The 9,522-nt window shown below is 50.3% G+C and overlaps 2 protein-coding genes across 2 annotated transcripts; one reads left to right on the top strand and one right to left on the bottom strand.

Annotated features, from left to right (window-relative positions):
• The first annotated feature begins 4,300 nt into the window (after nt 1-4,300).
• Nucleotides 4,301-5,348, top strand: LOC120696061 (histone-lysine N-methyltransferase 2B-like). The gene is made up of 2 exons (XM_039979220.1): nt 4,301-4,652; nt 4,732-5,348. The coding sequence occupies exons 1-2, from the start codon at nt 4,311-4,313 to the stop codon at nt 5,152-5,154; spliced, it is 765 nt and encodes a 254-aa protein (XP_039835154.1). The 5' UTR covers nt 4,301-4,310; the 3' UTR covers nt 5,155-5,348.
• A 2,029-nt stretch (nt 5,349-7,377) lies between these two features.
• Nucleotides 7,378-9,207, bottom strand: LOC120679438 (myb-related protein 306-like). Its single transcript, XM_039961022.1, has 3 exons — nt 8,794-9,207; nt 8,559-8,688; nt 7,378-8,467 (listed from the first exon to the last, which is right to left on the bottom strand). Exons 1-3 carry the CDS (start codon nt 8,924-8,926, stop codon nt 7,747-7,749), a joined length of 984 nt encoding a protein of 327 aa, XP_039816956.1. The 5' UTR covers nt 8,927-9,207; the 3' UTR covers nt 7,378-7,746.
• Nucleotides 9,208-9,522: the final 315 nt, after the last annotated feature.

Genomic DNA, 9,522 nt, shown 5'->3' with positions numbered 1-9,522 from the left:
CAAAAATGCCACTTTGCCGAGTGACCTGATACGACACTCGGCAAAATGTGACTAGGCCGAGTGTCCTGCCAGGGCCCTCGGCAACAGCTGACTTTGCCGAGTGCCCAGATCTGGAATCGGCAAACCTTGTCTTTGCCGAGTGCTAGATCGGAGCACTCGGCAAAGTCACGAACACTTAGCCGTGGCGGTGCCCACACACGCGCGCGCACACACACAGACAACGCCCACACACCCCGCCCCCACCGCCGCACCCGCACCACCTCCCCGCCCGCGCCGCCGGCCGCGCCGCCTCACCGCCCGCGCCACCGGAGGCCGGCAGCGACGCATACCCGCCCCGCCCCTACCCTCGACGCCGGCTCGCGGCCCCCGGCTCCTCCCGCGCCACCTCGCCGCCCCCGGAGGCCGCAGCCCACGGCCGACGCCAACGCCCGTTCCCCCGGAGACACGCTCACACACACGCACGGCCGCCGCACCCCGCCGCCGCCGCGTCCACATCCCCGCCCCATAGGCCGTGCGGGCTCCTGACGCCGACGCCCGACCGGCCCCCGACGCCGCCTCCCCGCCCCGACAACGGCGTCCCCGGGGCCCGGCTCATCCCCGGCCCGGCCCCCGGCGCACCGACCCCGCCCCCAAAGAGCCGCACCGCGCCCCCGGCGCCCGACCCCGCCCTGGGAGCGCCCCGGTGCCTGTCCCCGACACGCGTCTACACCCCCGGAGCGACCGGTCCCCGCCCCCGCCCTCGGTGCGCCGCGACCCCGCCCCGGTGCCGCCCGTGACGTGTTCGGCGAGAAGTCGGAACGGCGAGTCCGCTCCACGCCGGCCATGACTACACCGCCGACCCTCGGTAAGCAATGCAACCGCCCCCGTTATTGATAATGTTCATAGATTACGGAACCGCAACCTAGTTAGGCGTCTCCCGTTCGGAAGAAATACAATTGAGATATGCGGATCTTTGCATATCTATAATTGTATCAATTTCGAATTGTCCACGTTATTTGGACAGCCCGAGGATGCGTAAATACGGTTCGTTTTCATGGTCCACACCTATCTGAGACAGAGTCTCGGCATCGCCTCCCCGTTGTTCTCCGGATACACAATCTCCCTTTCGGGATGTGTATTTGGAGAACAGCGGGGAGGTGCTGCCGAAATTTTGTCTCGGATGGTAGTGGACCATGAAAACTGACCGTATGTACGCATCCTCGGGTGGGATTAGGACCTACCTTCACCTATTAGAATGTAGGGACAACACGTAGTTGCATTTGACTTTTATTCTCACTTCGGTCTAGAGGATGGATGACCGTTATTGGATGTACACGGGCCATCCAAGTCAGGCTACCATGACCGATGAATGGATTCGAAAGACCAATGATTTTTTGGAAGCCGCGTGGAGTCAGGCTGAAGGATCGAGTTTCTTGTGGTGTCCGTGCAACAGATGTGGAGATAAGAAACGGAAAACAAAGAAGGTTATGGGCCAACATCTTTGCAAGTATGGATTTACGCCGGACTATACCCAGTGGATCTTTCATGGTGAATGCCACCATATGAGTGATGAGGTCGTGAGGCAATGCATCAATGATTGTGATGCTGATGGTGGGGTTGGAGACATGTTACATGACTATCATGAAGCACATTTCGGTGAAGGACTGCAGGAGGAGGAGCCAGAGGCATCCGCAAAGGCGTATTTCGAGATGTTGGAGGCTGCACAAAAACCACTTCACGGTCATACAAAGGTTTCTCAGCTGGACGGCATCGGACGGCTAATGGCCTTGAAGTCACAGTTTAGCCTGAGCCGAAACGCCTTCGACGGTCTGTTGACCGTGTTTGGAAGCATGCTTCCAGAAAATCACATTATGCCAAAGTCAATGTATCAGGCACAGAAAATTCTCGGTGCACTTAAGATGCCATATGAGCAGATACATTCTTGTCCAAATGGGTGTATCTTATTTAGGAAGGAGCATGAGAAAGATGCTTACTGTCCAAAATGTAAAGCCTCTAGGTTCCTCGAAGTGGACTCTGGTGATGGTCAGCCTAAGAAGCAGCTCACGATTCCCGTGAAAATCCTACGCTACCTTCCTTTCATTCCGAGGATCCAACGACTATTCATGACCGAGGAATCCGTGCAACAGATGACCTGGCACAAGAAAGGTGTTTGATACAACCCTGACTAGTACTGGAGTCTTTACGCCAGGCCAAGATGGGGTCGAGTATTATGGAAGACTTGAAGAAATATACGAACTCAAGTTTCAAGGTTCCGTACCACTGACTCCCGTTATTTTCAAATGCCATTGGTTTGATCCTACATTAACCAGGCGGACCCTAAATGTTGGCCTAGTCGAAATTCGTCAGGATTCAAAGTTACCAGGTGACGATGTCTACATTGTGGCTCAACAGGCCACACAAGTTTATTATCTCTCATATCCGTGCCAAACCGACAAACGTCTTCAGGGTTGGGATGTTGTGTATAAAGTATCGCCACACGGCAAACTTCCTGTCCCAAACAATGACAGAGAGTTCTTTCAAGAAGAAGGACTAGAAGGGAGTTTTGAGATAGACATAAGTGACGTGATGGAAATGGAAGTGGACAGTGAAAGGATTGCTGACGAGGAAGTTGGAGACGAGGTTGAAAATGCTCATGACTTAGAATTACTCGAGCAGCTATGTTTGGGCAGAGACAGTGATGATGACATTTCTCCTTCGAATAATGCTGATTACGTCGAGGAGCCTAATAGTGATGATGAAGATTATGATCCAGCTAATCCCGATCATGATGACTATTTCTAGTACATGTATGAATTGAATTGTTTAATTCTATGAACTGATTTTGCATATTTGTAGATATATTTATTGTTTATTTTGCATAATTTGTTAAGTACATATTGTTCATTTTTGCTGATTCGTTTATAATTATTCATTGCAGGTTATTGATTTGAAATGCTAGGCGGGGGCAAGATTGGTTTCCTGAGCGCCTTGTACAGGAGTAGTGGTGGAGAGCAAGAGGCTCCTGAGGGGTCCAGTGCAGCAGGGGGGTCCAATGCCTCAGAGGGGTCCAGGAGGCGTTGGGGACGAGGGCCAGGGAGAACGAGAGGAGGTAAGACATGTGGTGGAGGCCATGGGAGGATGAGAAGGAGCAGGAGGGAGAGGACACCTCCAAATTTGACGACGGCGGCGGCGGCGGAGGAGGAGGAGGAGCGGGAGAAGGAGGAGCAGGAGGAGCCGAGACAGGAGGAGGAGGAGGCAGTAGGAGATACGAGGGCGGTGTGGTTGCGAGGACCGTCGCAACTGCCGCAGCAGCCGATACCTCTTGCGAGACGCCCGAAGATTCGACCGGTACCGGACAGGTAATACTTTATGTTATGCACAATGGCATTTATTTTTCAATTCATATGTTCAAAATGACAAGACACTAATACTTTATGTTATACACTTTTACAGGTATTGGATGCGCGTGCAGGCGGGTGCCCACAAAAGGAAGCCCAACGGCATCCTGGGAACCCTATGCAGGGAGCTCTTCCCTGGGCTAGTGATGAATGCCGGGATCCTGGAGCCGGCATACACGTGGGACCACTACATCGCCGTCCCAGATGTAGAAGATTGGGAAGGGAGGTCCTTCGGCAACAAGGCGAGACAGGTGGTGGGAGAATTCTGGGTAAGTCGTCGCACTATATTGGTGAATAGTTACCATATATTTGAAACTCTTTGAATATTGCAATTATCGAGTCTATATGCAGGATTTCTACAGGTGCGAGCCAGGATATGAGGCCATAGCGACTCAGGTGGCTGACACAGCATGTCGCAAACTAGTGAAGGACATGCACTACAAGGCGCGTGTTCAGGCCATAATTACCTACTGCGCCGATGTGGAAAAAAGAAAGGTCGGCAAGGATGTAGCAAGAAATATGTTCCTCACGCGGGAACAATACTTGAGGGTAAATAACGAAATCACTACTCATTTCTTTTGAATTTCATTTTCGGAAATGTCATCCACTTTGCTTCCATTACGTGTAGGTGCCTCCGAACTGGTGCGCCGGCAAGGGCGCGTGCTGGGAAATGATGGTGGACAGGTGGCTTAGCGAGGAGTGGATTCAGCGGCACAACTTATGCCGGGAGCACCGCTTGTTGATGCAAGGTGCGCCACTCCATCAAGGCAGCCGAGGCCTTCCCGAGTACAGGGATGTTTGGGAAAGTCATTACACTTTTTGGTACTTTCAAACTCTAAATTCTGCATTCTCACTAATCATTGTATTCTTTCGCTTTGCTTGCAGTCGGAGTCACATGAAGACCAGGAATGCAACAACTTCCAGGCATACTGTATGGCGCACAAGGGCAGGCCGACGTCCGACGTCTCCTACAACCCGGCGGATCCACCCGAGGCGTACAGCAACCCGAGCGTCCACACGCGCATCACTGAGTACACGGAGATGGGAAAGGCGCTCCATGGGGACACATGGGATCCGGCCACCCAGCCCCTTTCTGGAGAAGCCATCATGAGGGCAGGAGGAGGGAAGAAGCACGGTCGTTACTGGATCACCAACAGCCTTGTCGACACAGCCAGTACGCCGACTCTCTCCCAGCTTCGGGCAAGGACCACCGACTCGACCCCGCCAATACGCCCACGGCCTGAGACTTCAGTGGCCAGCGTGCGTGCAATCCAGGTTATTTCTGCTCCATTTGTCATTCGTTGCTTTTAGTTATCTTTTGTTAGCATTGTAACATTTAGGTGAAATCTTATAGGTCCGGATGGACGAAGAGACGAAGAGGCGGGAGGAGATCGAGGCGAGGCCGGAGGAGGAGCGGATGCTAAGGCAGGAGCAAGAGCGCAGGTGGCAGGAAGAGCGGATGCAGGAGCGGCAGAGGATGGAGAAAGCGCTTCTTGCTGAGCGAGAGGCCGCGCAACAACAGATGCAGACCATGTTCTCATACCTCCAAGGCCTTGGCGCGACAATCAACTATCAACCGCCGCCAACGATGCCCTGGCCTCCACCACCGCTGCCACCGCTAGGCCTTCCTTCTATCTTTCCTCCATCTGGCGCTACAAGCACTCCTGTGAGTATGATACATAGATTTACTTTGCTTGCACATACATATTCAAATTTTGAGATACTTTATGTCAATATATCATGTGCTATATCTGAAAGAACATCTAGACTCACTTAGTGGTTGGTTGATTAATGACATATGCTTTAATAAGAATGATTAGAAGGTATCACAGCTGATATATACATGAGCTAAGTCAAGGATATGAAAGTTGAAAAGCGGCTATTCATTTAATATTTTATCTTTTCAAATTGAGTTTAGGAATGTCATACTATCAAGAGGGACATGAACTCTTACAATTTTCTCAAGATGTAATCCTATGTCTTTTTTTTTTGCAAAATCAATCGATTGGGGGGGGGTCAAATGAGCCTCCGGACGAGAATTCACCGGCACGGGCGGCGTCGCAGTGGCCACCTAGTTGATTTAGAGTTGTTCATGGTATTTGTTCTACAGACTTGTGCTTGTTGGACTATACTTGTTTAATTTGTTGGACTTATGCTTGTTGAACGTTAAAATTATGGCATCGATGTTGGACTTGTGCTATTTGTGATATTCGTGCCATGTAGCGTGAGATATTTGTGTTGTTATGTGATATTTGTGATGGACGTGCCTTATATATGCTGTATTTAATGTCTAAAATGTATATATGTTGTATTTGTGATGATAAATGCGGTTATTACACAATAAACAGAATAAATAAAAAAACAGCAAGCTTTGCCGAGTGTATTTACCCAGACACTCGGCAAAGCAACTATTTTTCTATTTACTGGAACAAGGGTTCGCCGAGTGCATTTACTTAGGCACTCGGCGAAGTTTGAAACTTTGCCGAGTGCCAGACGCGTGGCACTCGGCAAAGAGCCAAACTTCGCCGAGTGCCAGTGTGGCAGCACTCGGCAAAGCTCGAAACTTTGCATGATGCTGGATGAGCTGTGCCAGTGTGGCATGATAATTTTTTTTTACCGTATCCACATGATAAACACATTTCAGCAAGATCTTTTGATGAGCTATGCCCATCGGATGGAACCAGAGGCAGCATTAGAGCTTAAAATATTTATGTGATGCTGGATTCAACATAATGGCTGATCCCATCATGGGTCACCATCCATCACAGAATGGAAGGAAGGAAAATTAGGTCAAATGTCTCCTATGAAATATATACCGGGAGAGCCATCCAAATGATGCCATCGAATTAAACGAGTCACATATATATGGTGACTGGTGAGATATGATGGGGCACTCCTCAATTCCAATCGACATCGAATTCCTTTCTGTGTGTGTGTGTGTGGATTCCTATACCTACACAGTTTAATTTGCATTAGTTGGTGCTGTCTTGAATATAATAGTTTGTTTTCTCTTCTAAATTAAAGGAATTGTGAATTTCAGTATGATGGGTATTCCATGTTTGTTAAAATGGAATTAGGTCATTACCTTTGTGATTACTGAGTGACAAATATGTATATATGAGTCGACATAAAATTCGAATAACCTTGGGAATTATTTTTTATTGTCATTTCTGTGTCATAATTATCTTTCGCTAGGATATATACTTCCTTTAGTTAACAAAATTTATCGTGTAAGACTTTGTAGCAAAAAGTTGAAAATATATCATCAACACAATCAAGCAAGAGATTGTACTATATATGTAATAAAGATAGCTAAAAAAACTTTCACTAAAGTTTATAAAAGCGACAATTTTCTAGATGAGTAGTGGCTGTTGTTTGCAGCAGGATATACACAGTACCTTCACCAGAAAGAGAAATCAGTTATCTGTAAAAAGTTCAATTAAAGTCCAGATATATAACAGTACACTGTACTCCAGAAGAGATTAGCTGTGCCGTGTGATTTTCATGCATTGAATTGGGCCAAATAAATGCAAGACAGCGCTATATTCAAAAGAACACCAGAACTCGCTAATTTTCAAGTACACATAAAGATCTCAATTTAAATGGACGTACAGGCAAACTAATTTTTCTTCAACTTGGTGTCCCACATGTTAAAAATGTTATACAATTCACATAAAAATGATTCATGAACGAGATCCATCACATCTTGGGACTACGATCCAACTTTGGAAGAAAGCAATTGAATTATTTTTATTTAGAGATCTGGTAGGATTTCACCGGAATTCCACAAGATAGTTCTAGAAAAGCAAACACTATATATACACTTTTTCCTTTTGCGGGGAGGGGAAATAGATCGAGAAATATGGGGGAGTTTTTATGATTTTTAGTCCCTACTAGCATAGTGCCCGTACGTTCCTACATAAAAAATAACATAATAGAAACAAATGTAAAGTGGAATGTAAGTAAAATCTATAAAGCGCAAGGAAAAAATGGAGTAATATAATTGAACATCTATCTATATTCAATAACATCTAAATATATAGATATCTTTTAAGATGTACACTTCTTTTCTTTCTGCCACCCTCATGCATGGTCCATTTAGGAACCTGTCATTAGTGTAAGCTTACATGATCAGTTCCAAACCCTAACATCAGAGAAACAACAGCGAAAAAAATAGAAAAGGGATTAAACAGACTAGATCGACACCCAACTCGATCTAAATCGCCGAGAATTCAAAGACATTTAGTTTGTTTAATGTCTGCTTAACCAGTAAGGCAGTAACCTAACCCGGCCATTACTTCTTCTGTTCTTGCATGTTACTAGCTACTCGATTAACTTGCTTTTGGTTGTACTTGTGCAGGGGCCTTGATTAAAAGAACTCACTGGGGTCCCCTAGCGGCACCACGTCGGCCATGAGCCCCACCTCGCCGTGCCCCATGCCATCGTCGAGCAGCCAGCTCTCCAGCATCGAGAACGCCGGCGCGGAGCCGGCGCCGGCCGCGCTGCCGGCCATCTTGCTCGTCTCCGTCGAGTAGTCGGGCGTCTGCGCGGCCGTGTTCCCGGCGGCGCCTCCGCTGTGGCTTGCCGACGCGGACGCCGCGCCCTCGCCGGAGCACTGCGGCCGCTGCTGCGTCGTCGCCGTCGTGGACGTCGACCCCGACGCCTCCGGCCCCTTGCCGCCGCCCGGGCGCAGCCACCCCTCCAGCAGCCGCGCGATGTTCTCAGCGCTGGACGCGTACGTCGTGGACCCCGGAGGCGTCGGCGGAGGCGCCACCTTGGCCGGCGTTACCGAGGGCTCCAGCGAGAGCGCGTCGCGCAGCGCCTGCCGCGCTGTGTGGATGTCGGTCTGCAGCCGCCGCTCCCACTGCCCCTTGGGGACGGCTGGACGCTTCCCGGCCCCGGCGCCGCCGGTCCTATCGCCGGCAGCGTCGCCGCCGTCCGAGCCCGAGGCCGCACCAGCAGCGCCGTCGTCTCCCCCGCCCCCTTCGCCGGCCTGCATCTTCTTGAGCTTCTTCTTGAGGTGCGTGTTCCAGTAGTTCTTGATGTCGTTGTCCGTCCTCTCCGGCAAGTAAGACGCTATCGCCGCCCACCTGCAGAGCAGCAGATCAACAAAGCTCAGCGCTCAATCAAAACGTACGCCTCCCCGGCGGCGGCGAGTCGACCATCAAAAAGAAAACAAACCTGTTGCCGAGGAGGGCCTGGAGGTGGATGATGAGCTTCTCCTCCTGGTCGGTGAAGTTGCCGCGCTTGATCCCCGGCCGCAGGTAGTTGGTCCACCGCAGCCTGCAGCTCTTGCTGCACCGCATCAACCCTGCGCGCACACCGCCGGCAAAAAGAGAAAAAAAAATCAAATCAAAGCTTGGATCTTGAAAGGCAATTATCCCACAGCACATCATCTGCACTGCAGCACACGCACCGGTGTTGGTCGGCACGGCCCGCCAGTTCCCGGGGCCGTGCTCCTGGACGTAGGAGACGAGCATGAGGTCCTCCTCGGGCGTCCACGGCCCCTTCTTCACTCCCACCTTGTCGCAGCACGGCGGCCTCCCCATGCCACCGCCTCTCCTTCCCTTTTCCTCCTCTTCCTCTCCGGCCGGCAGCTAGCGGCGGTGGTTTGTGAGCTCTCTTGCTAAGGGCCGGCCGGATAAAAGCACCGATCGATCGATTCCGGCCGGGGTCGTCCAGGCAGATGAGTGAGGAGGTAAAAGGGGGTGGGGGCAGGATGCACATATATATACACGCACAGCACGAGTGAGGGCGAGAGGAGGAAGACGAAGAGAAGTGAGCTAACCATTAGTGCAGTGGCAGTGGTGGCACTGGAAACAGTTTGACCCCCGGTAGAATGCTGAGCTAACAAATCAAAACCGCGACGCGACATGTGTTACATCCACACGCTCTCACGCGCACACATGGGCTGATGTGCACAGTGCGCGCGGCAAGCGAGAGGGAGAACAGGGCCTTTGTGTGTGTGTGTGTGTCTGAATTGAACCTGATCAGCGCGGGTTTGGTAGCATTTCCTGGAATTTTGGGTTTGCATTGCTGTCGAGTGGATATTTTTTTTATTTCGGTATGGTGACCATTAAATGCGTGTGTATCTTTTTTTCCTTGAGAGGAATGGCTGTGTAGTGTACGTGGTGACAATATAATG

The sequence above is a fragment of the Panicum virgatum genome, chromosome 2K, assembly GCF_016808335.1.
Source record: "Panicum virgatum strain AP13 chromosome 2K, P.virgatum_v5, whole genome shotgun sequence".
Classification (NCBI taxonomy): domain Eukaryota; kingdom Viridiplantae; phylum Streptophyta; class Magnoliopsida; order Poales; family Poaceae; genus Panicum; species Panicum virgatum.
The sequence above is the reverse complement of the archived record's forward strand: the minus strand, read 5'-3'. Positions and strand labels throughout refer to the sequence as shown.